This window comes from Liolophura sinensis, chromosome 1, assembly GCF_032854445.1.
Source record: "Liolophura sinensis isolate JHLJ2023 chromosome 1, CUHK_Ljap_v2, whole genome shotgun sequence".
In the NCBI taxonomy this organism is placed as follows: Eukaryota; Metazoa; Mollusca; class Polyplacophora; order Chitonida; family Chitonidae; genus Liolophura; species Liolophura sinensis.
Genome location: NC_088295.1, coordinates 49,139,239 through 49,166,763, shown reverse-complemented (window position 1 = coordinate 49,166,763; position 27,525 = coordinate 49,139,239). Strand labels below are relative to the sequence as shown.

General features: G+C 38.1%; 1 protein-coding gene across 1 annotated transcript; it reads left to right on the top strand.

Moving 5' to 3' along the window:
- On the top strand, positions 1-27,406 carry LOC135466228 (uncharacterized). The gene is made up of 12 exons (XM_064743633.1): positions 1-192; positions 774-883; positions 8,506-8,775; positions 12,565-16,605; positions 19,309-19,436; positions 20,666-20,767; positions 21,760-21,944; positions 22,646-22,748; positions 23,074-23,232; positions 23,479-23,684; positions 24,805-25,007; positions 25,886-27,406. Exons 1-12 carry the CDS (start codon positions 14-16, stop codon positions 26,023-26,025), a joined length of 5,826 nt encoding a protein of 1,941 aa, XP_064599703.1. The 5' UTR covers positions 1-13; the 3' UTR covers positions 26,026-27,406.
- Positions 27,407-27,525: the final 119 nt, after the last annotated feature.

Below are 27,525 nucleotides of genomic sequence, written 5' to 3'. Positions count from 1 at the left end.
GCTATACGAATGAATGCTGTCCTGCGGCAAGGTGAAGATGGCTCCAAGATTTGCAGCCGTTGCCGAGAGGCTTTCGGGTTTTTCTTCAACACAGGAGAACTCTGCCCCCAGTGTAAATGTAAAGTGTGTAAGAAATGTCGAGAGTACACACCTAAAGGGCGACTGGGTCTGTATTCTGTGTTACAAACAGAGGTGAGAGACACTTCTTACTCATCAGAATAATTTGTTTTAGTTGATTGTGGATTTTCGCTGTACTCAAGAATATTTCACTTATACGATGACATCCAGTATTATAGTGGGAGTAAAGTGGGTAGAGCTCGGGGGAAACATAGAATCATCTGCAGGGTGCTGTAGGACCTATTCATGTATGCCTGCAGTGGAAACCAGCATGTGCTGAACTTGAACTCACAGCTACTGCATTGGTGAGTGTCTCCTGGGTCATTGTGGTGGGCCCCCAGCTCATTGGAAAACATTTTAATGTAAAGTACATTCCATAAATTTTTATTGAATTTTAGAATGTGGAATGTATGTGAGTAGTAGGTTGAAATCTACATAATATACATTCGTGAAATAAGTTTGTTGTGTCAAGATCAAATGTCCCATATTAGTACATGTACCTTTTCTTCATATTGCCCTGTTGCCTTCATGTAAGACGTCATGAAAAAAAAATTTGTTTTTAACTTTTGACATTCTCTTGTGTGTTTATCTTGTACAAGCAAAGATTAATGTCATTGTGATTTTCAGTGAAGTGATGATTTTATTTGTTTGTCCAGGCAGCTGAAAGCACTAACAGGGGAATGGCTGACCCCTATGTCAGCTGAAGGGGAAGAGAATGACAATGTCAAAATGTCAGCCGCAGATCTGGTGCGGGAATCCATCAGTGGTAAGACATGCTTCAAACCATTATCATCACTGTATAAATGAGCCAAGAAAGACATATTTTAGAAATTTGTCTCACCAGTATCAAAGATGGATCAATTACAGGATTTTAATTGATCATGAGCCAGTATAGACTTGAACATAGAATTTCCTCCCACCATAATGCTGGTCGCCGTGGTATAAGTGAAATATTCTTGAGTACGGCGTAAAACACCAATCAAATAAATAAATAAATCATCTGTACATGGCTGGTCTCATCCCGTTAAAAGGCGCGGTAAATTTCTGGTCTTTTGTCTGTGACGAGATTACCCCATTAAAATGGCACGTAAATTTCTTGTCATCTGCACGTGTCACAGGAAATTGATGAACTGGCCGAGAATTCAGTGTCTTTGATCCAAACTGATGCTGATGAGAAATATTCTTCATACATGTGTTTGATACGTGCATGACTGATTTCTTGATTATTCAACTGTAGAGAGATACATGCATGATTATTTGGAATGTTCACTTCAAAATCTTGACTTGCATGCATTGAGTAATCACTGTATAATCCATGTAGATATGTATAGCAGTCATCACTCCAAAGCCTTGTACTTGCATGCATTGATTAAGTTGTTGCACTGGTACAGGCTCAGGTTGCAAACACAACGCTAACGTGTTTGTATAATGTCTTCACATGTGTACAGGATTCTTTTACTGTCCAGATAGATTTATGTATATATATATACATACATTTTATATATATATATATATATATATATATATATATATATATATATATATATATATATATATATATATATAGAGCAAATACCTCTCATGCACATTGACAGGCATGTATATTGCTGTGGCCTGAATGGTATTTTTGGTGAATGTAGCATGTGTATAAAGCATGTTGAGTTGCATGAGACTATGTATTTGTTCTCCAAGGAACTGACTTGTAGACTCTGCATGCAAACACATTTAACAAACTGTCAGTGATCTTTATTACATAACAAACCATCTCTGCGTAGCCATCAGTGGTGTTTTGCTGCTGCTGCTGCTGTAGATGCTAAGTAATCTACAAAAGAAACAATTAAACATCAGTATACTTAACAAGTAATTACAATTATAACTCAATGCCTGTTGCTAAATATTCAAGTTAGTGTCCATAATTTTATTAACAAGAAATGCATCTTTAGTTTAACACGCGATCTTTGAATAACATCATTAAATCTGCATCAATTAAATATTGCGTATTGCGGTGAGGTTGTGCTTTGACAGGTTTCACGGTTAATGCTGACAAAATGAACCTATGCGAACGTGTAATTATGTGGGATAGCTGGCCAATCTCTATGCCACAGTTTGTGATTGGTTAAGTGGGTGTTCTTGATTGATGGTTGGAAATTAACGTTTGTTTCAGTGGAAAAGAACTTCAAGCCCAAATTTCTCTGCCTTCACCATATTCCTATAACAAATCATCGTCACACTTTAAAATTTTGCAAACTGATAACCACACATAATCAGCTTTTTGTGTGCATGTACATCTATGCTTGGTGCATGTGTATCTAGTTGAATAGCAGATTTTAAAACAGGGGTTTGCAGTGTAGAACTTAACAGTCTTATTTACACACCTGTCTTACTTAATTAATACATTATTTGACCTTTCTACTACTGGAGTAGCACTGTGAACTAGATGTGCTACTTGGGAGTTCTTTTCCACATAGGTGTAATATGACATATCCAGTGTGATTTTATAAGAGTATAATTCTGGTAACTTTGAAGTGAAACTTGTCTGGACACCGCTCATTCCAAAAAACACATAGGTCATGTAGTTGATGTGGTTGTTTTATATTATATCTATTAATATTTTGAGAGGCGTCCGTGGCTCGGTTGGTTAGCGATGTCAGGACCCAGGAGCCTCTCATCAATGTGGTCGCTGTGAGTTCAAGTCCAGCTCATGTTGCCTTCCTCTCTGGCCGCACGTGGGAAGGTCTGTGACCAACCTGTGGATGGTCGTGGGTTTCCTCCGGGTTCTGCCCAGTTTCCACCCACCAAAATGCTGGCCACCGTGGTATAAGTGAAATATTCTTGAGTACGGCGTAAAACACCAATCAAATAAATAAATAAATTAATATTTTCAAATGCATGTTTAATAAATTTGATACTATGTGTAAGTGAGCCATGCCTTAATTACACAGTGACAATGGCAGTCTTGGGGGGATTAGGTCAGGGTATATGGTTGGCATCATCTCTTGCTAAATATCTGTCAAAGTTTGGACAGGTAATGTTCTCTGTATGCATGTACATGTACGTCTGTACGTCTGTACGTCTGTACGTCTGTATACTGCTGCTTGTCCACTGGGTGTGCATGCTTCTAACTTTGACTTTTTATTACAATTGCGCATTTAAATTGTGTAATAATCAAAAACATTTACATATAGCCTTTTAAATCATGCTGCTAGGCGAAGAAAAGCAGTTAACCAAGCGCTGAATTAGTTTCTAGAGGAGTTAATTTTGCAATTGCCCTGGAGTCATGATGCTGAAATTAAATGTGAATAAACCGTTAAACACTCAGCCTTTTTTTCTCATGTTCTGCATGTACAGACCATGCAGTTCCAATCAACTGATCTACATTCTTAAACTGTGTTGACTTTGCTTCAAAATTTAATAGCTATATGTAGGTATGTGCTTTTAAACCTCTTGATCTAAGATATATCTATATCTATGTATATCTTTTTTAAGTTATATGTTTAAGAAATAAAACATAGTTTGCCATGTTCAAATCACCAAGATAGTGCACAGCAGATGGGAGTTGTCAACTATTTGAGAACGAAGGGCATCAGGCCTCCAGAGTTTTATGTCTATTCTAACATTGCTGTTTGATGCCACCTCTTTACATTTCTTTATAAGTGCCTGTTGGCCAGATGATGTCAGTAATGGTGAATATTTCACCTTTAAACTTAAGTAAGTGCCTGTTGGCCAGATGATGTCAGTAATGGTGAATATTTCACCTTTAAACTTAAGTAAGTGCCTGTTGGCCAGATGATGTCAGTAATGGTGAACATTTCACCCCTAAACTTAACTGCCTGATCATGTAAATTTATTTTGCCTTTGTCCTCGGAAAATGTGAGCTGTTAAATTTTGAAGAAAACAGACATTCTGACAGCACCCCCCCCCCCCCCCCTCTTGTTTTGTAATGAAATGAAACCGTCCCAGCATCCATGACAAGGACGGCAACTGTGTATAGATTAACACTTTGCTCACTATTGCTTTTAATGTTAAAGTTTTTGGAGGTTTGTTAGAATATGGAATTTGCTGTGGTTTTAATATCATATGGGTGATTATTTTGAATGCAAAACTTTGGACATTAAAACATTTTAAATTTAAAACATTTTAACTTTTTATCATAATTAATTTTCATAGTATTACACCAGGATCCTGAAAATTAAAAATGTGACAGATTTGCCTTAATGACATGTTACAGTTTTGGCAGTTACATTGTTTGTATATATACATATACACCTAATGGGCTGCCCCTACAGCAGAACAATACCACACCATAAAGGGAACTTTAATACCATAGCTGTTATCACAACGTGGTAAACCAAACCAGCCTAGGATACACTATAAAGGCAGCATTGTTTACCTGAAGGGTATTATTTAATGACAGTCATGTTACCATTCCATTTAAAAATATTGCATTGGAAATAGAACTGCAGATCGCATTGGCACCGGCCAATTCAACTTTCTGATGTGCCTGGATAAAATATGATATCACAGTCCTATTAAAGTGCAAGGAAAGCTAGTTAACATTTACTTTATAATTACTGCAATTTGCACCATACATCTAAGTATGTCAGACTAATTAATGTATATCTAACTCAAATATTGATGCATGAAGGAAAAATGGCAAGCCATTCACACAAACTCTGGGCCATACATGTATGTCATATTTGTCTGATTAATATGGTGGAAACATAGGTGAAGTTTAAATACAGTAGTCAAGCCTTTTAATAATATATGGCACAGTGTGCCTGAAGCTAGATAGCAGGATATAGAAGTGGGAATTAAGTGTACTGATGGGAAGTGTCTGCACATGTTCATGTAAATGTATGTGCAGCTGTCTTTGCGAAAGCGCTCGTTTTTATGTCCGCTGATATCACCGATTTGAAGAGCACCGACATAACCTGCAGGTAAGCTTGCTACGGGTATAATAAACCATGATTCACCATCACCACTAGCTAGCTACGTGTGTTTCACGTAGCAGTCCTGCAGCTTTGCTTTCTTTGCTATCTTTATATTTAATTCATATCACATACACTATGGGACTAATTTATCCACATGGAAGCACCTTTTTTTGCACTGTCTAATCTAGCATGGGCTTATAATACATAATTGGTTGCACACAACTAAATGTATTTGAAGTGCTTTCCTACTACAATATAGAAGTACTACTTGTAGATTTAAAAAAAAAAGCTTATATACACATGTATAATATACATTTGTGGTATTAGGTTGTAGGCTACTTGTACGTGGAAAGGCCTGTTAGCATCCTGCAGATAATCAGGGGTTTCCCCAGTTTCCTCCTACCATAATGCTGGCCATCGTTGTATAAATGAAATATTCTTGAGCACAGCATAAAATACCAAATTAAACAAGTAAATAAATGTAGGCTACTGAACTGTATGTAAATTATTTATTTATGAAAGTATCCTTGTACCTTATAGGACATTTGCTAAAGCTTCAGTGCACTATAGTGCAGAATACTAATTGTGCTCTAGTTGCATAATCCATGCCAGCCTCCCATATTCTTTAACAACTAGTGAATACATGAAATGTATACACTGACAGCCTCATTATGATTACTTAACCTGTGTGATCTCTTAAAGCATGACTTATGCTAATTATTGTGCATAGTTTTTATGTTAGTGTAATTTGAATTCATTTAATGACAGTGTTAATTACTCTGGTATGTGCCGCTTCGGTGGTCTGGTGGTTAGAATGTCCACCTCGAAGTTGGGAGACCCAGGATCAAACCCCGGTCGGGTCATACGAAAGACTTTCAAAGTGTTACTAGCACTGAGAGGCTAGAGAAGGGAAAACTGAATTACTACCTTTAAGCCATAGTCAACACGTTTCTTACACACATTTGTTTTCTTGCTACATAATTGCAGGATTGTTTACATCTTGTACTGGTCAGTTATTTCATTTAATTTGTCAGATCAGCCAAAAAAAAAAAAAAAATACAAGAATGATGTGAACAAATGAGGTTCTATTCATTCAGTTTCCTCCTGTTTGGGATTCCTTTGAACTGTGCCTGGTTTCCTCTGTCCATAAACCCGATGACCTCCATGTAAGTGAATTGTTCTCAATTGCATTGTAAGACAGCAGTGAGGAAGAGTTTTAAAATATTTAACATGTGTTGCTATTCACGACAGACTGAAGTTTACATGCTTTAAGTCTAATAAAATACTTTCATTGTGATTTTGGGGGACCTCTGTGGTTGACAGATGGTTAGCGTGCTAGCACAACGTACTGACCCAGGAGCTTCTCACCAATGCAGTGGCTGTGAGTTCAAGTCCAGCTCATGCCTTCTTCCTCTCTTGCCCTACGTGGGAAGGTCTGCCAGCAACCTGCGGATGGCCTTGGGTTTCCCCCGGGTTTCTCTGCCCGGTTTCTACCCACCATAATGTTGGCTGCCATCGTATAAGGGAAATATTCTTGAGTACAGCGTAAAACACCAATCAAATAAATAAATAAATAAAATTAATCATTGTGATTTTGCATACAGCCAGTGTCCTTTTCCTGCATACAGGTGACATCAGTCCAGGAGCATAATTTTTTGGTATTACATGGCAGCTGATATGTGTAAATTTAGCCTAAATTGGTCAGTTAAAGGACAGTTAAACTATGTTTGAGCACATGAACTCAAAAAGAGGACATTTCACACTGGATAATAGTCCATTAATTTAGAGAGATAGAAATACTAGCCAGACCTGAACATATTACACCCTAGAGGTTCCTCATTGCCTGTGGCGCTATATATAGTTCCATATTGATTTAACAATACAGGAACCGTTTTACAATGTGTTTTCAACAGAAATGGTTCCTCATTGCCTATGGCACTACATTGGGTTCCATATAGTTTTAACAGCAGAAATAGTTCCTCAATGCCTATGGCAATACATAGGGTTCCATATGGTTTAAGAACAGAAATGGTTCTACATGTTCATTGTGTTATCCACAGAAATGGTTCCTCATTGCCTTTTGTGGAAAAGGAATGGTTCCACATCTTTTTTGTGAGAGAAAATTTGTTTCACATAATGTTAACAAGAGAAGTTGGCCACATTGCCTCTTATTGAATGCAGAATTGTTGGCCCATTGTCATATGTAGATAGTAATAAATGTATGTTTGCGGTCACCTTAGTCTTCATGGGGCAGAAAAGGTCTCTCATTATTGTAATAAGATAAGTGATTCCACACTGGCTTAACCAGGCAGAAATATGGTTTTTATAGCCTTATCAGGGTAGAAGTGGTCCCTATTCAGCATTGCAATAACCACACCGAACTAGGCATAAGTGGTCCTCATTGCAATAAATAGACAGAAGTGGTCCCTATTGGGCATTGCAATAACTAGGCAGAAGAGATCCCCATTGGTTACCACATTTCATCTAATGATTCCTCTACTTGTTGCAAGCTTTAAACTAAAATCAAACACGCTTTGCTTTCGTATATATCCTCAAGCTTAGCATTTTTTAACAATTACTAGAGCACTTTACTGCAAATATTTTGACTTTGTCATTAGGCCATTTTTACCGTGGCATTTGTTTGTATAAATAACTGACCATTTCATCCAAAAACTTGTACTGACATTGGCTGTGTGCAGGAATGGCAGTGTTACAGCCATGTTGTTGCAAACACTGTAAAGGCTGCATGGTAAGGGTGTGAAATGGTAATTAATTTAGCTCAAGGTTCTTGTATAAATCCCTATAGGTTTAACATGTAACAGCAAGTAATAATACCTACATTGTACTTGAGATGTTTAACTTCATCACCTTGTCACCATCTATATTAAAGTTTTGAGTTTGCAATGTTATGAAACTAAAAGCAGGCTAGCTTTTATCAACTAATCTAAGGATATGATATTTCTTCATATTATTTTTTATTTTTTTTTTTGTATATCGAAATGTCAAGAATATACTTGTAGAAGTCTACATCTGTATCTTTGTTATTGGGTTTTTGTATTTTTGTTAGCACAAATATATTTTCTGAACATTGACATCTCTTTGTGTTTTTTTCCAGATGAGGATGGTCAGGATAATGTTACAAATAACAGATCAATCTACTCTGCTCTGACAAACGAGGAGGCAGACTCTTCCAGTGAAGGATCGGGCGTACACGACATCAGCTTTCCTCAAGATCCAGACAAACAAAAACTCTCCACTCTCCTGACAAAAGTCAGGAAAGAGCCATCGCCCACTAACAGTAATAAATCAGTGCAGAGAGTGCGCACCAATCGCTACCGAGATTCGGACTCGGAGTCTTGTTGTTCTGAACACGCAGGTGGCGATGCGCTAGCTATGTCGCCTCAACCCAATGCCTTGACGTCTTCACTCTGTAGCTCTCACTCTCCTCTTTCTGCAGGCAGGAACAGTCAGGCTTCTGATACAGAAGATGGCAGTTACCATGCCGATGGCAATAGCGCAGGATCGAGGCCCAAACAGCCGCCTCTAGCTTTCGATGATTCCACCTACAGGGCTCACTCAGACCTGCCCGATGTTGATGATCTCATTGCTAAATCAAAAGCCCGGATACAGCATTCCCCACTGAGTAGCATGACCTCCTCCCCCACCCCGTCCAGCATGGGTCAGAGGCTTTTAGACCTTGCTAACAGCGCTGAGAACTCCGACGCAGGTACGCTGAAAGCCTTCTACAAACGCTCACGTATGTCTCAGCTCAACTAATTCTAAACACAGCTGAAAGAAATCATATATGTGGCTCTTTTTATTAATTTGGTTAAATGTACTCTGTAGACTATAGTAGTAGAATAAACTGACCAATGCATTAAATTTGACAGAATTTAAAACCATTCCATGTACAAAATATATACAATAACAAATGCAAAGAATAATTGTTATTTCCCATAATTTTTAATTTTTGTTTGTTTACTAATTTTTCACTCAAGGCTATAGCAATTGTTAGTTTGTAATTGATTTTGGATGACAAATTCTGTGTTGTGTTCATACAGTATCTGTATATGTTTTGTACTCAGGTTATCATTTCATGCTAATGTCTTAAATGTGTCGTTGCTTGTGTACAACAGTATGTGATCGTTCCTAACATTGCTATTTGTGTATCATTTAACAACATTGGTGATGGTATGCAATAACATTTGTGTACATGTACCTAACAGTGTTTTTGTCCCACCGTATACATGTATTTAAAAATAAAAGTTACTGTGTTGTGGCTTGTAGTTTTGAACTTAATTGTTTCATTTTTCACAAAGTAATATTTTTTTATTTTAAATTCACTGGATTGGTTGTCACCCATGTGACCATGTTCTAAACAAGTAAGTGAGAGTGAACAATATAGTTTTGGCAATTCCGTTTTTCACTGCTTCTCAGATTGACTTTCTGCACAAACTTGTATTAAAAATATTCTGAAATTTCAGCATTTAATTTCATTTTTTTCTGTTTTTTTTTACACCTTTTGTGCAAGGTGTTGCTATCAACTTGTTTTCTGCATTCTTTCAGGGTGAATGTAGCGAGATCGAAAAAAACAAAAACTCCTAAAAAGCCAAAAAAAAAAAAAAAAAAATTGTGTTGTAAAAATTACCACTGAAAATAAATCTCATCAAATGCATGAATCTTGCAGCGGTCTTTTGTGGATTGTTTTTGTTGTTAAAGCACAGTCATGTCACATCCCTTATTTTCTATATATATATATTCATTTATAGATAAAATTGTGATTAATCTGAAATTTACTCAAGCATAGAATCTACATGTAGATATTCTGACGTTCTGTTTCTGAGAATGTTTCTGAGGCATCATTGTTTGTAATGGCACTATCACTGTAGCATAATACATAAAGTTCACCATTGTAGGGTTTATGCATTTCATTACATTCATTTCATTTAAAAACAGACTTGAAGGTGTTTTCAGGAATAGTTATTGTACCTTTAGTAAGCTTGTTCATTAAATCCATCTGGTTAAGTCATAAAATAGCGACAGTTGTTTGTGTTGTCTACTAGCTGTCTGAGGAATGTGTTGTTGTTCTTGTTGTTTGTATTAACAGTGGCTTTGCTTGTAAACTGGTTGTCTGTTGCCTGTCATTGTTTTGCTAACCGACATAATCTTTAATACCTGGTGATTCTTGATTATGGCTGCATTGCAATCATAAACATACACAGATATGTTTATCTGATGCCCGTCCTACAGACATGTACTAGTGTCTTCATCCCAACCAACATGTACAACCGTCATACGACCATCCTGCAGCCATCTTATGCCCATCCTACAATCATCATATGCCTCTCTTGTGCCCGTCATTGCCTGTACTACCAGCGCAAACCCATAAGATGCAGAGGGATCACCCTGCCCCAGTGCACACGCAGTATAAATTGTGCAGTTAAGACGGTACATAAGCCTGATCACAAGGCATTAGTGAAGTTGTCACTACACACATTAGAGCCTAAGTCAGTCCAAAAATCTGATTGAGCTACTTTTTCCAGCTAAAAGGTTATACTTTTGTGATTTGAATAAACTGGTGTCTATGACGCGTAAAGAAAAGTTGTTTACAATGTTAATGTCGCCTTGCAAAAAGTTGATTACAATGCTAATATCACCTTGCAGAAAGTTGATGACAATGCGAATGTCATCTTGCAAAAAGTTGATTACAGTGCTAATGTCACCTTGCAAAAAGTTTATTACAATGCCTTGCAAACAAAGAAGACAGAAAACAAAACTCAACATAAATGTACAATTGATCCTTGATTTTGGTGACTTCATATCAAGTTAACAGGATACCTGTACAAATATCTATACACCCTCTATTACAATTTACATACATTAATATTTCCAACTTATTGAATAGAGCTAAAAGAGACTAAATATAGGTCAGTGTCACCCTCCCTTCAGTAGACCAAAAGGTTGGTAACATCTCTATAAATGTACAAACTTTTGCAATGTGGGTACAAGTACAGTGTTAAAATATATGGAGTTTACACAAAGGCTGCATGCAGTAGAGTGGGTTTCCAGTGACACCTGTTAACATAGTAATTAGCATCTTTCTAAAAATATATCTTATAGTCTGTGTGACGTGTAAAAACAAAATGTGAGGGTGGATGTTAATGTAAAAAACAGTGCTTTAATCAACATGTGGTGAAAGTAACCTTATAGCCTATTACAAACTGCCTATCCTCTATCTTGTAATTGACCTTTTATCATGAGTATAAAATCCTTAATCCCTAACATTTCATTATTCACTTTTGCAGCTGTGCTTTAAAAGTTTTTCCCTAACCTCCCTTGCCACAGCTCCTCCTTCCAATTACTCTCCGTCTCCGCCGCTCATCTCTCCCTCTGTGGGTACTCCTACATGGGGCTTTAAAAAACAGTAACAGTAAATATTCCTTTTTTCACATTGTCTGGCCTAATGTCAGTATGGTTTATCTTTTGTTGTTTTTGTCTCTTGACATCTCAGAGGAGGTAGTGCGTTGGTGAGATGTATGTACATACTGTACAGACAAATCTTTGAAGTGTGTCATAGAAATACAAATTAAACCATAAGCTTCCTGCAGGTGCGTGACCAATTGTTCTCTTCCATCTCTTGCATTGGGTTTAATAATTTGCATAATTAGGAGGAACCTTGGTTGTGTATCTTTGGTGTTGAAGCATTACATAATGTAGTTTCCAGCAGGCCAATCAGTGTAACACTGATTGATGCTCTGCAATGCAAGGTTCTACTCTAGAGCATGTGAAGGTCAAGTCTTTTTTTATGTTGATGTTCTTACTAAGGCTGTGTAAAGCAACCAACTGTATATTTGTCTCCTCAAATCACTTGTTTTCTGTGTGTTGAGGTATAGTGGTTGCACATACTGTTTATGTACATATTTCTTGACTGTTGTCTGTGAATGTATTCATGGGTAATTGCACTAGTTGTAACAGAGTAACACGAGTATGCATGCTACAGAGCATTGAGTGTTGAGTTGTGAACCATCAAGGAATCACCATTGGGTAGAAAGAAATGTCACATTGTGTACTGCACCTCTGGATGTGTCTTGAGCCGTGTATTTGGTGCACCTAATATACATGTATTGGAAGCGTTGGAAGTGGAGACTTGCACAAAACCAGGCCTGGCTATGAACTTATCTGGAGCATGCAGAACTGTGTTACACTACCATATCAGTATACATCTAACATAAGAACTGGCGATTATTCAAGATGCCTAAAGCTTCAGCTTTGGACCCTTAACCATGCTTTATCACCTTAATAACTTGTATCCATACTACATACATGTATAGCCCTAGATTTAATACTTCGGGAATAACCACTGACCAACTTTGGTGATGGGGGATGTTCAACCTTGAAGAAAGCTCGAATCCGCCTTGGATGTCAGCAATCAAGCCTTTGCCCGTTGTTTGGTGTGTCCGTGCTCTTCCAGTTAGCAGGTCATGGAACTGTAATTCTTATGTCACTACATTCGCAGATGATCTTCAGAACATAGATGATCTGGAACAGGATTTTGAAGATGAACATGAAGACTACGATGACGAAGAAGGGTTCTCAGAAGAGAACTTGACAGATGAAGAAGGCTATTGGGAGAAAGATTCAGAAAAAATACCTGCAATCTATGCCATTGAGTACTCTGGACCAGAGGATGCATCCGATATTCTTAGCGTCATCTCGGAAGACACTGAACCAAGCCAGGATGAAGGTAGTGATATCGACTTTGAAAAAATGTACAAAAGGGCAAAGGCAGAGGAGGAGAGTGTGAATGGTGAGGCTGCTACTACAGACACTGAAATAGATTCTATTATAGAGGAAATGTCAGAGGCATCTTTAGAAAAGCCTTCCGTAACGTTTGTCCCTGAAGACATTGAGGACTCTGAAGGGAAAGAATACGCTCATCCTGGAGATATCATTGATGAAGGTGATGTGGAAAATGGAGGGAGTGAGAGTGATTCCGGATCCACTGTTGTGGGCATCAGCTATGCTGGGATTGAAGCAGGCAGAATGGAGGATCTGTCAGATGAAGATCTTTGTCCAGTACCGGTCAGTGACCTTGACTCTGTGGAGGATCCTGCAGGATTGCAGGAAGTTGTTCAGAAGAGTTCTGTTCTTACTAATAACAACTGGGATCAACAGGTGAGCCTGCCTGCAAAGGATTCCACTCGAACCTTGAACAACTCCAAAAAGGATGCTTCCTATAACAGTGAGGTTCTTCAGAAGAGTTCTGTTTTTACAAATGACAACTGGGATCAACAGGTGAGCCTGCCAGCAAAGGATTCCACTCAAACCCTGAACAACTCCGAAAAGGATGCTTCCAATAACAGTGTTAAGATAGGTGATCATGTGCAGCCCAGTTCTTTTGATGATGAGATGAATTTCTTCTGCTCACCAGTGATATCACAGGATTTTCATTCTTCAGGAGAACAAAGTCCAGAAAGAGAGAAGGAACATGTAATACGACCAGCTAATGTGGCTAAAATGAACTCCAGACCAAGGAGGAAAGACTTTGGAAGCCCAAAGAGAACCAGAACAGACAGACTAGAGCCTACTCACCCAGTAACTTCTGATTCTGCTGTGAGTTATATGCCAAAGCCCAATGAAAAAGACACCAAGGTTCAGAATTTGGCCGAGGTCAAAGTTACTGAGTCATCAAATAAACTTTTGCATAGTAATGAAAGCTGGATGCTTGAACCTGCAGAAGTGAATTTGGTGTCCATGAAAGCTATTCCAGAATCTGAGAAGCATTCTCACCAGGAGTTTTCAGCAAAGTCAGAGAAAGATGATCATCCCCCAGAAATCATCCAAGAAGACGTCCATATTCAAAGTATCAAAGATAAACCTTCCAGTCATAGTAACATTTTGACTGTTACAAAAGATCTAAAGCAGATTCAGCAGTCAGGTGGTGGAAATGCTCCCAAAGATGTGAAAACTTCCTCAAATGAATTGGCTGAGCTCTCTGTTGAAGAAGAAAAGCTTATCCAACGATTGCTATCAGACTTGGATGTCGACCTTGACAACCTGGCTGAGGAGACACACAGCAATGTGGACACACCTGCAGAATTGCGTGAACATGTAGACCAGTCCGAGGATACACACAGCAGTGTAGACCATTCTGAAAATACACACAGCAATATAGACCATTCTGAGGATACACACAACAGTATAGACCATTCTGAAGATACACACAGCAGTGTAGACCATTCTGATGATACACACAACAGTATAGACCATTCTGAAGAAACACACAGCAGTGTAGACCATTCTGATGATACACACAACAGTATAGACCATTCCGATGATACACACAGCAGTGTCAACTATTCTGAAGAAACACACAGCAGTGTAGACCATTCAGAGAATGCACACAGTAATCTACATCTGGCTGAGAGTATAGGCAATAGTGCAAAACTAGATGAGAAAGCACACATCAGCGTAGACCTGTTGGAGGATAGCAGTGTAGCCCTTGCTGTGAAAGCGGACAGCAGTGTAGGCTCACCTGCTGCACACAATGACATACACAAGCTTGAATATACAGATGACATGGAGTCAAAAAACATGAAAAATTTGGATGGAAACAGGAACCTCCGGGACATGCCATCAGCTGAGCAGCATTCTCACCTCATTTTGAATCATCTACCTAAAGAACATGCTGTGGAAGATTCCTTGGATAAGACAGAAGACCGCACAGTGTCTCAGTCTGAGAACCACGAATTAAAGAAGGAAACTTCACACAGGACAGCTGAAGATACTCAGGTTCATGTGTTGCCTGAAACTCAGGTGTTAGAGAAAAGCACTGTAGATGTGCATTCAGCAGCTGGAGCTGGTGTATTGTTGGAAGTTACAACACAAGACAATTTGCAATTGCCTGATGAAGTGCAGATGGACGCATTGCAAGGTAAAGAGCTAGAACCTTCTGAAGTTCAGAAGCTGAAATTTGTCGCTGAAGATCCAAAAAGGGCCAAAATCCACACTACTGAGCAAGAAACAAAATCTGAGAAAATACTGCACGATGCAAAAATAGCCACAACCACACAGGTCTCAGAAAGTCTGAAGACAGAACAAACTGTGGGTGGTGAGGATAAACAAGATACCTGTGAAACCACAAGAGCAGACCAAGTGGGAGTAATTAGTAAAGTTACTGGAATGGTGGACTCACAACCAAGTGTAGTCACTGCTGATGAGGATAAGTGTGAAGCCAATATTCCAGAGAAAGCAAAGGAGGAAAGACCGGGATCTTCAAAGGAGGCAACTGCGGGAAGTTTGGAACTAGAATCTGTTCCCGTGGCAAAGGATTTGCATCAGTCTTTGGAAACTTCTGAAATTGAGACTGTAGAGATGGAAGGTCATGAACTGAACATGAAAGCCTCCTTGACTGAAGAGTCTGTGTCTCAAGGTGATAGTCTCATTACAACAGATTCTCAAAGGTCATTGGTAGAGTCAGAAACAGTTTCTCCTGTCACCAAAACTGAGTTGTCTCAAAGTGATAAAGCTGAAACAGTTACTGACAGTTCCAAACCAGAGGCAGTGTCATTGGAGAGTACAACATCAGAAAAACTGTCTACAGACACAATAGTTGTAGAGGTTGGAAGTGGTAATCGGAAAACAGTTTCTGAAAGTTCCAAACTACATGCAGTGCCATTTGAGAGTAACACACCAGAAAAACAGCCTTCAGACACAAAAGTTGTAGAGGCTAGAAGTGACAATGTAGAAACATTTCCTGAAAGACCTAAGCCAAAGACAAAGCCTCAGAATGATGAAGAAGAAACATCTGGTGCCAGTACTAAACTTGCGACAGTCACGTTGCAAACTGAACTACAAAATGTTCCTGCAAAGAAAGATGCCCAGAGCAAACTTGAAGTTGAAGTAATTGAACAATCACCTCAGTTATCTTTTCAAAGTGACCTGAGCAGTATCGATGGAACATTAAAAAAAGACATTGCATATTCTGAGAGTGAACAAAGTGAACATGGAAGTGTCACACCAACAAAGAAGCCTCGGTCACACAAGAGCAAAAAGGCCAAAGATCGAAGAGTGACATTTCAGGATGAAGGGCTTAATGACATATTAACGAGTACCCCGCAGCCTAAACCACGCAGTAGAATTAAGCACAGTAAAATGGATACAGATGATGTGAAGATGGGCACAGATACATCTCCTGCATCTCAGATAGCACAGTCTCTTAATGAAAAACCCACAGATGACCAACGTGAAGTTGTGGACAGTTCAGTTCAATCAGAGAAGCCGAGTGAGCCTGAGCGGAAGAAACCACCAAGGAAATCTGGGAAGAAGACTAAAAGGAAGATGGACGTTAACCAGAATTTTAAGTTTGTGGTGCCTGAGGATGTGCTAACGCCTGAAACCTTAGTGCGTAAAAGATCTCAGCTGAAGAATACCAGCTGGGGAAAAGATTTACTAGACCAGCCTTCGGACACAGTAGAAAACAGTTTTGAGGAGACGAAAGCTAAAATTACCAGTCCTATAAATTCTGAGGAAGAGTTAAGCCAGCCAGGTACATCAGGTAGGTTTGCTGTGTAAAATGGTGCTTCGTTACTGGTGGTTTCACATCATAACATATGAAATGCTCATGTACATGTAGGTACACTGGTGTTAAGGCTAGGTATTGTATGGTAGGGATTTAGAAGGGTAGGATTGTTTAGAAATCACCTTTCAGGTGTACATTTCAGGTATACAATGATATTAACCCCTGTTATAGGTGTTTTAATGGAACAAGCCTGCAGTGAAACAGTGCCCTTCACATGTACCGCTGGAAAGCCAAAACCAGTAGCATTAAAACTTGAGCTCTCAGACAGATTCACCACCCCTCACACGCCAGGCAGTGTGAGGGGCGAATCTCCCAGCATGCTCGACACCCCTGGTCTAGACGCTCTCTCTGAGAAGTACAGATCTGATGTTTTCAAGGGCCAATTTTACCAGCTTAGTTATGGGCTAGATTCGCCCTGTCTCTCCTCCCCCAGTCCCACCTCCTCCACTACCTCCTCTGAGAGAGCACCATCACACCAGGTTAGCACTCGATCTGGCACCGCCCTAAATCCACCAGGCACCGCAGATTCTCTTCTGGCACCGGAGATGGCCGAGTCTGGGCCTTTGGGTCACTTTTATTATGACTGCTCAGATGGTTCTTCCGATCACTCTGCACATTCTGGGCAGGACCTAGACACCGATTACAATGGCCAATCAGAATGTAGGTGTACAGTATGTTCTGTTTTCTGCTGCTTAGCTACATGTAGTGTGAATACTTGCTCATCTGTAGTCCACCTCATCACATTCAAAGATTCATACACAGGATTTGCTAAAAAAAAAAAAAAGAAAAAAAAGAGACATTTATTTAGTGTTATTATTTGTGTCGCTGTTTTTCATATTAGTGTTCTCAAGGTAAATAAAAAAAAAAGCATACACTTTCATAAAAACATTAAACAAGAAATGTATAAATAGGTTTAATAGCAGTACTTATCTAATGTCTTTGCAAAGAAAGGTCATTGGATGATTACCAAATACAAGTAGAAATTATCACGCAATCAAATGGCAAGGATACATGTAAGATAACATCCACATCTTCAGCTAGAAATGCCATGCACTGTTTTAGACAGACAGACAGACAGGCAGGCAAAACTTATACTTGAAGGAGATGACACCATTTTCTTGTACATTCAATTTTGTTTGAAGGGTTGTTGCTTCTATAATCATTTTGGTGAAAGCCAGATGTTGTGAAATCTGTGTGTGTTTGATATACTGTACATTTGTGTATGCTAATTAACCGATGCCTTGGGGTAATATTTGCAAGTTTTCTGAATTGAATCATACCTTATAGTGTTATATCTACTGTGACCTGTGAAAAGGTGACAACTGTCACAGGTAACATACTGTTATAATAACCTAAAACCTTGTCTGCGGCTAAGTTGCTCCATTTGTCTCATTTGAAAGTTTTAATTGATTTTAGAAAGGTGTTCTGAGTTTTGTTAGAAAAATGTAAAATTCAAAATAGATATTTTAGTATGGTTATTCACCTCTAAAAATGCTCTTTTTTGTGCAGAAATTTAGGTTATTTACAATATGTACCCTACAGCAAGAAATGACCTTCAACTAAATGAATAAATAAACAAAGGAAATATGTTGTGCATGTACATGCATTTACGTGTAAAGCTTTCAGATTTATCAGTCTGACAGTATTTAGACGGGCAATGATTGTATAAAGGAAGTGTAACACAGAAAACATGTTGCAAAGTACATATAGATTAACAGGTACAATACACAAAAGGCCCAGTTTTGATTAAAATATTGTTAGCAAGCATCTAATTTTTCACTGCCAATTTTTTTTTTATGTTATGTAATCTTCTGTTAAGGTTTTATTCAAATATGATTGATTGCTCTTTACTTGAAAAAAAAAAGAAAAGAAATGTTTACATGATCAGGGTTGGGAAACTCATAACATTGTTTTGTCCTTGTTACATCAATGTTATTGTCAACTTCATTTAAAGGTTATGTCAGTCAAACGGTCAAAAAATATTATTGTAATGCAAAATATGGTCAACTTTATTTGTTCAAGGCTTCAAAATAAAGAGAGATAAGTGATGATGTGTAAAATGATACAGTTACCAAAAAAATTAAAAACTACCTGATGTTAGTAAAATTTAAAATCCACATAATATGACAGTTCTAATTAATACTTTTGAGACATTAAGTGCATTATTCTGTGTTATAGAAATCCTCATGAGGATGTAAAATTTCGTTATATTGCATGTCACTTTGTAGCCAAGGAATGGCTGAGGGCTTTTTCCCAGCTCACTTTTGCATGATATGCTACTTGTGCTTTGCGATGAACATTGTCAATCATATAGACTATAAACCTAGCGCGTTGAAAATATTAACAATAAGGATATCTAATGGTAATTTGTTTATTTAAATACCTACATGTATGCCTGTGGAAGCATATTGCACTGATGAATTTACAAAACCTCATGTCATGAAGTGCAGACATTTTACAGCTATCTCTAGCATTAATGACTGGTAACTATAAACATAATACTGAATTTGTACATGTAATTTACATTGCTCATATTTGCTTAGCTTATCTTACCATGTGTGAATATTACCCATAAAACAGCATTCCCACCATCGTGTGTAAAGCGAAAATGTTTAAGCATTGTGTCAAACAACAATCCATCAATCAGTCAGTGAATCAGTGAATGTTGATGTGTTACAGCATCCTTGGTTGCCTCTGACCACACAGATGCCTCTAGTGTCCAGGAAGACAGTGGGAATATCACAGCCACATCACAGGGGAGCTCAACCGTGCCTTCAATCAATGTCCTCTCCGCTGAAGGAGATGAGGTCAGTATGTGTGGGGATCAGAGAAAAACCATGCCACAGTAAGGTGTTAAAAAAACTCCCCCCCCCCCCCCCCCAGGAAAACAAATCCACCCCCCACTTCAAGTCATCTATATTTTCATGGAATTATGCCACAAACTATTCGCTCTACTGTAATGAACTGTAGTAAGGTATACTGTAATGAACTGTAGTAAGGTATACTGTAATGAACTGTAGTATGGTATACTGTAATGAACTGTAGTAGGGTATAGTACATGTAGATTAGTTGGTGAAAACTCAAGTGAAGTTACTGTATTTGTTAAATATCTGCATATAAGATATCTTTAAAAAAAAATCATTGACTGTTTGAACACAGACACTCTGTCCATCCCATGCCCAGATCAGCAAGATACTGGTACATACCCTTCATCTGGGCACATTTTGGTTTGTTCATTTTGGACATTTGGGTGGGTGGGTGGGGTGGGGGGGGTGGGGGGGGGGGGGGGCAGGGGACAGGGGAGGAGAATCACTTTAATGAAACCAATGATGTATTTTTATGTGTATTTATACTATAGCTACTTGGTTCCCCATAGGGGGTGATTTTATTAATTTGTTTGTGTATTACTGGATGAAATGTTCATCTTGTTTCATGTGCTAAAATCTCAGCTTTGATTGCATTGGTTGATGCTACCTTGTTTAAAATTGGGATTTGTGAAGAATTTTTCTCCAGAATTTGCCTTCATCAGCTCATGGATGATAAAAGAAAGTTTAATAACAGTCTTTACCAACACTGATTGACATAACCTTTTAGTTAAGTAAATGTGTAGAAAAAAAAAAGAATAGACCAACACACTTTGAGTTGAAAGGTATTCCTTAAAGGTTATATGTTCAACACACAAGAAAAATAAATAGCAAAATGAGTCAAACCAAAATGGCAGTGATGATGTGATTATCTGGTGAAACATTGCCACATGACAGTGTTTAAGTAATTTTAAACTTTTTATAACTTTAACACTTTGTAAGTGCATGTAAGTAGTTATGAAACAAAGAATTTGTTTCTGTTTAGATCTGTTGTTCTCGTTCAGAGAACATAGTCTACTATATCGCCTCAGACTCTAATTATCTTGACAACACAATGCCATGGCTATTCATCAGTTTGATGTTGATGTTGTGTACATGTTGATGTTGTCATCGTTTCCTTTCGGTGACTGGTAATTATATTTTATGCGTTTTTGTGCTGCGTCTCTTTCCAGGTGGATGAAAAAGTGGCAGAGGTGGCAGAACCCACTCCCCAGCACAAACCCCCAAGCAGCACTTTCCATCAAACTTTCGGAAGTTTATTTTCGTCCCTTGGTGTAAGATTCCCAGCACACTTTTCACCAATACACAACCACCATTATAAATACCTGACTTTGTTTACTTAATGTATCATCAGTTGGCTGAAAGGTTTAACCAAAGACAAAATACTTTTTTTCCTTCCCATAATTGTAATTTTCTGCTAGATACAAATCCCATCTAATTAGCTCTGGTAAAGTATGTACATTTTGAGAAAACGAAAGAATTGGGTTTGAACCATTTTTATCCCAGAATAATTCCCTGAAAAAAAAAAGTGCTACAGTTCAAAAGCAAGAAACACTTTGGCCACTAAGAACAGTAAAAATAGGTTTTGAATGAAGTTGAATTTTTAATTCTGGCATGGAGAGGCCTCACTCCATGCCATTACCACTAAGGTCTTGTTTAGTATGGTTTTCACAGTTTTTCTTCACTTTAGTCATATTCCTTTTTGTTTTGTGTTCCTCAGAATGTATATATTTCAACATGCTTCTAAGGCATCAAGTCTTGGTTCTCAAATACATAATTCTTTATACCCTAATTCTTCTTGTTTTTGAGACAGATATTGGTAGTGTTGAAAGTAGAATATTATATTTCTTTATCAGCCTTTTGGAAAAGTAAAGATATGAGTATGTTGTTCATTAAATGGTCTAACCATGTGAAGAAAAAAGAAACTCAGTATTTCTCAAACTCCAAATGAGCAGACCAGGTGTCCCAAAGTCAGAAGAAATAGGGTGGTCAAAAATTATTGACTACAGCATTAAACACCAGTGAAATAATTAAATGTATCAATCACTTTGATACTGTTCATCAGAAGATTTCAATTGTTTTGGTACATTCGTATCACATTTTTCTTGCTTCCTAAGTTTGCATAAATTTTTTGTCATCAATATCTCACTTTAGTAAATTGATTAGCCTATATGCACAGTACACAGATGGTGGTATTTTTTTTTTTTTGGATTACCTTAGCTGTTATCGAAGAAATTCATCAATGCAAATGTGTTGTTGTTGACAGGGAAGTAGGGAAAGTATCGCCAGCTATTACAGCCAAGCAGGGGGAGGTACTTATGGTGTGGTCAAGGTCAAAGGCAGCATACAGTTTGCAGTGGACTACAAGCACAAGGTGGGCTCTCTGGAGATCATAGTAAAACAGTGCACAGAAATAGCAGCTGTGGATGAGAAGAAACAGCGCTCAGACCCGTAAGTTTTGACAACACTGAACTGTTTTAGTATTCAATCGTGTTCCTAGCAAGAAATTGTCTGAGTTAAAATATCTGCACCTTCATACATACTTATCCCATTCCAAATGACAGGAGTTAAAATTTGTTGCTCTTTATTGAATTTACATATTTTGCACCTGTGAAAGTAAATTGATCTAGTGCTTGCATTATAATTTCTGATGTCACAAAGCTACATTTTTATCATTTTATCAAAAATGGTACAGCTCAATTGTAGGTCCACATCTTTTTCCCTGTTTTATACCTCCTATTTTTCTGGTTTTTGTAACAGAGTAAAATTTTACCATCAAAGCTTACTTACCTGTACTTAAAGGCGAAGTTATCTCCCCTTAGTCCATTTGTATACTGCCACATCTGATTTCCGTTATCCCTCTTTATTCTGCTTGATATATTTCCAGGTCTAGTATGCTAATAAAATACAGTATAGTAAACTTTATGATATACACGCAGTTGATGTGGTTACATATTCTTCATGAATTTCCATTCTGTTGCGTGAAACAAAGAGGAACACAATATTGAAACTGATACAGACGTCAGTGCTAATGTATGCGATCTCTCTAATCAGTATTTTCAGTACAAGAATTTTTTTTTTTTTTAAAGCAGCTCAAAAATGATGTCTTAAGTATGTTTAAAGGTCTTTAATTGTTTGCTCTGTTCTGACAGGTATGTAAAGACGTACTTGTTACCAGATAGAACCAGAACAGGCAAGAGGAAAACTGGCATTAGGAAGAACACGCTGGAGCCAGTGTTTAATGAAACATTATGTGTAAGGAAACACATATTCATGTTATAATAATATTCATAAACTCATATTATCATCTTTGCTTCTCATCGAGAACACTTGTCCTGAACCCTTTGAGTCATTACACAGTGATAATGTGTAATTGACAAACTCCGATCATTCATCTCACTGGGAGTGTCACATTTGGTGTCTTTGACATGGCATTCCAGTGTGTCATCACTTAACATATGTTCCATTGGTGGCACTGGCATCAGCACAGGACACAGGCATGTCAAGAAACAAAATAATGCAGAATTGGAGAAAATTTTCATTCAAGTCTTAGTGATATGTTCGATTTTCACTGTTTCAGTATAACCTGACAAAGAGTGAACTGAGCAACCGTACTTTGTGGCTCAGTGTCTGGCACCATGACAGGATGGGACATAATGTCTTCCTGGGAGAAGTCACCCTGCCACTGACTTATTACACCTTCAGTAATCTGCCACAGTGGTATAATCTGCAGGACAGGGTATGTATGATCGTTATAAAATGCGTATATCATGCATTAATACTATATAACATCATAATATGTATTAAGACAGCCTTTGCAGTGGACCAAATGCTCTTTTCTGACCTAAGTCTGGAGTCACTGTAGCAACCTCTTCTGTGTGCATTTTACATTTAGGTAGTACATGTAATACTCAACACCCACTTATATGTAAAACAAATGTTATGTTGGTGCTCTAAAATTTTACCTCACATTTCACCCCTTCAGGAGGAAATGGAACCATCCATGATGACCTACAAAGGTGACCTGGTTATCTCAATAAAGTACATTCCACTGGAGAATTTGAAGGACTCTCCAGAAGAGAAACAGAAAAAGAAAAAATCCAAGGAAGGCCAGTTGTGTGTTCTGATTAAAGAAGCCAAGAACTTGACCGCTGTGCGGGCTAATGGCTACTCCGATAGCTTTTGCAAAGGGTATGTTATGATCAGGGCACTCAGAAACTAACACATTTGTGCTGTGATGTAATTACATATATTGAACTGGTAGTGGGTAATGTTGAACACGTCCTTTCCCACTTTCTCGAGTTTCTGTATTTAACTTTGCCGTCATTTGCTCTGCTCCTGGGGCATTTTGTGTTGTGTTCTCCCTTGTAATTTGTGGTAGAGCCACTATGCGATGCAAAATAATTATCCCCACATCCACAAAAGCAGTTTTGGATATTAATGTTGGTGTGTACCTTTTGCACGCCATGCTTTGGTCTCTGCACAGTTTTGCATATTTCATAACTTCCGTGATGCTCCTTGGTGGTAAGTTTCTGTGTAATAACTGCTCTAAATATGGTATGATTTTGTGGGTATTTTTTTGGCCAAATTATTAAATTTGAAAACCAGTTTTTTTCTGTGCTCAAATTTTGCTCATTTAGTTTGAGATATAAATTTTTCGGTCTACACAATACAACTTAAAGTCTTTCCTCCCACCATAATGCTGGCTGCTGTCGTGTAAGTGAAATATTCTTGAGTATGGCGTAAAACCCCAATCAAATAAATATGCAACTAGAAGTCTCTATGTGTCTTATCAAGTCCAGCTCATGCTGACTTCCTCTCCTGCCATACGTGGGAAGGTCTGCCAGCAACCTGTGGACGATCGTGGGTTTCCCCGGGCTCTGCCTGATTTCCTCCCACCATAATGCTGTCCGCCATGGCATAAGTGAAATATTCTTGAGTGTGGCGTTAAACACTAATCAAATAAATAAATAAAGTCTAGTTTGACATCCATTTGGACATCTGTTCTGTGCTTGGAGACTAAGGGCGTTTTCTGCAGGACAAAGATTGTTAGCATCAGGGTACATGGGAAGAGATCGATACCAAGCTTTTGTAGATATACGTGGAAAGTCGTGGAATTTTTTGTACTTGTCTCTTGGGATGTTATGTCTGAAAGTTTGTCATATACTTGGAAAGTTGCCCTTTCCACTTGACTTTTACATGTACATTGTCATCTCATGCCATGTACCATCCGTTTTTCACTTTGTATGGAAAAACTGCCGTCAGTATCAACATTTTCATCAAAATAATTCCTGTCCTGTTTGTTTTTCAGGTACTTGTTACCAAACAAAAGCTTGAAACAGAAGACTACAGTAGTAAAGAAAAACTTGAGCCCCAAGTGGAATTATTTGTTTACTTTTGAGGGCGTTGCCTTTGAAGACCTGCCTGATCGTAGTTTGGAGCTGACAGTCTGGGATTACGATCGCTTCTCCAGTAATGATTTTCTGGGAGGAGTCCGGTTGAACATCGGTACAGGTAGGTACAAAATTACCTACTGATTGGTAAGGTCAGGTCGTGAGAACCTCTACCATTGGTATGGCTTACTAGGTGTATTTGGTTACTTTTCATTGTATTAAAGGAATGCTTTTTGGGAAAAGTATTAATCATGGTTGTAAAAAACGGTTTCCTTTTGTTTTATTGGGCTTTCTGCCTGTACCTATGCAGGTTTCCGGTTTCCTTGTGGTTTCCTGGCTGTGTGGTTTACTGTTACTACACACCCATTGATCTCCCGATGCTTTCAGAAGTCACATCATTATGAAACTGTCAGCTTTAGAATCTGCCTTATTCTTAGACCAATTTGAGTGAAAAAAAAGTTAACACTCAAATTGATTAAGAACAGCTACAACATTGTCGGCTGTATAGTGTATACTTTCATGGGTTCATCAATGAGAACTGTGTTATTTCTGTTTATCAGGAATATGTACAGAATCTAAAATGCCAGTCTGCTATTTGTTATTTCTTCCAAGGCTTAAACCTTTCTCCACCCATAAACCTGACTGCTGTTATACAAATGAACAATTCTTGAGTTAAACACCAGTCAGATAAACAAATACTCCAGTTTCCTGGCTTAGCTGGCTAAAGCATCTTCCAAATTCCTGCAGAACTCTTTTCCATAAAGTTGCTGATAACGGAATGAAAACGTGAATTCTCCTGGGCAGAGGTAATAAATTTATCAGTCCTTACTACTTGTGAAGTGGCATGTGGGAAGGTCTGGCAGCAACCTGTGGATGGTCATGGGTTCCCCCTGGGGTTTTGCCAGGTTTCCTCTCACCATAATGCTGGCTGCCGTCGTACATGTATGAAATATTCTTGAGTACGGAGTACTCTAACCCATCTCCATTTTCGGGTTTCAGGCCGGAGTAAAGGTAAGGATGTGGATTGGATGGACGGGCGTGGTGAAGAGATATCTGTCTGGCAGTCAATGATTGACAAACCCAACACCTGGGTGGAGGCTACGCTCGCTCTCAGGCCAAATATGGATAAGGTGGAGTGAAAGGGGCACTCTCCCAGGGGGGCGTCCTCAGTGTTGTAAGGCAAGCACTGGGCTTCAGCATTTCCTCATGATAATGCGCTATGTAACTTATAGGTCATACCATGCTGGAGATTGTCGATATCTAAGTACCTTTATATCTCAAATACTTGCTCACTTTTTCCATGGATATACATGTACTGTGGTGCTTCCACCTTTGACTTGTCATTATTTTTACTGATTGGCCAAAAAAAAAAAAATTCAATCACATACTCTGATTCAGTGAAGTCTTCAAATTTTGTATCTTAATTAGGTCTGATTTTAACAGAAATTTTAATATCTTTGCATCAGTAGTTCAATCAAGAAACCTTATCACATACTAGGGTTCTTTGATCTGAATTAACTTCGAAATAAGCCAGTTTCTACAAATACCATGTGTGGAATGGGAGCGAGGACACACTACAATAATACAAGTACTCCCCCAAGCTACATGTACATGTTCACAGTGTAATTAGCTGGGGAACAGTTTGTTGTTAAAACCACTGAATTAGATTTTTAATTGAAGTGTACCTTTTTTGCTTGGGTCATTCGAAAGTTATATGTGCTCGGGGATATTTTGAACAAATTTAAAATCCTATATAGTGTTGTACCCGAAGTTCAGTATTGCTTAACAAAGTTACTGTTTTATTGGGCAGAAAATGTCTCAAATAGCGCTGTCACTTCTCTGTTAAGAGGTCATAGTTCTATAATTTTGTGGGACTTTTGTCATCAAAACTACCTTTTTGTGCAGCTCCCATATCCAAAGATGCTTTTGTGAGGAACTTTGGATCTCAAATGTGCCTTTTTGAGAGACTACTGACTTCCAATGTGTCTTAAGAGAAACTTTCAACTTTAGATTTATGAATATGAAACATTGTTGGAGAATAGTCTTCCGGAGATAAAAATTAGCCATGATGTGTCTTTTTACATGGCATGAATTTTTCATGGATGCCCATGGCTTGTGTTGTATTGTCTTTATTGCACTTCATGTCTTGCAGCCTTCATTTCATTATCAATTTGTTCTTTGTACTGTTGAATTTAGTTCCATTATCCATTTATTCGTTGTCCCTTGCCTTTTTGCTTCCATTACTAATTTGTACTTTGATCCGTTAAAGGCTATGTGTTTTTCTTGTTTCTTACGCAGTTTTTTGTCACATTTGAAAACATTTCGATTCCATTTTGTTAACTGAGTGTTTAGTGCTAGCTTATAAGATATATTTTATAAGTATTTTACAGGCCTTTTGCCTCTTTAACAATTTCACTGTCTAAACATACTGTAATTCATTGTTTTTTAAAAACCATGTCCTGTTATAATATTTTAATGTAAAAATTAATGTAGTCAAATGTAGTATTTGTTCAGTATTTATGAATATAAAATTACATTCGTTTATGGGAATTCGTGAATTAGTGCAATACAGAAAGAATTCCTTGCCTTCCATAAACTCAAGAAGACCGCAAAATAAATGAATTTGTAGTTCATCAAGC

Coding starts and splice junctions, on each gene's coding strand:
- LOC135466228 (XM_064743633.1), top strand. CDS start 14: ATGCTGTCCTGCGGCAAGGTGAAGATGGCTCCAAGATTTGCAGCCGTT. Junction 21,945..22,645: donor AAGAAACAGCGCTCAGACCC/GTAAGTTTTGAC, acceptor CTGTTCTGACAG/GTATGTAAAGACGTACTTGT. Junction 22,749..23,073: donor TGTTTAATGAAACATTATGT/GTAAGGAAACAC, acceptor TCACTGTTTCAG/TATAACCTGACAAAGAGTGA.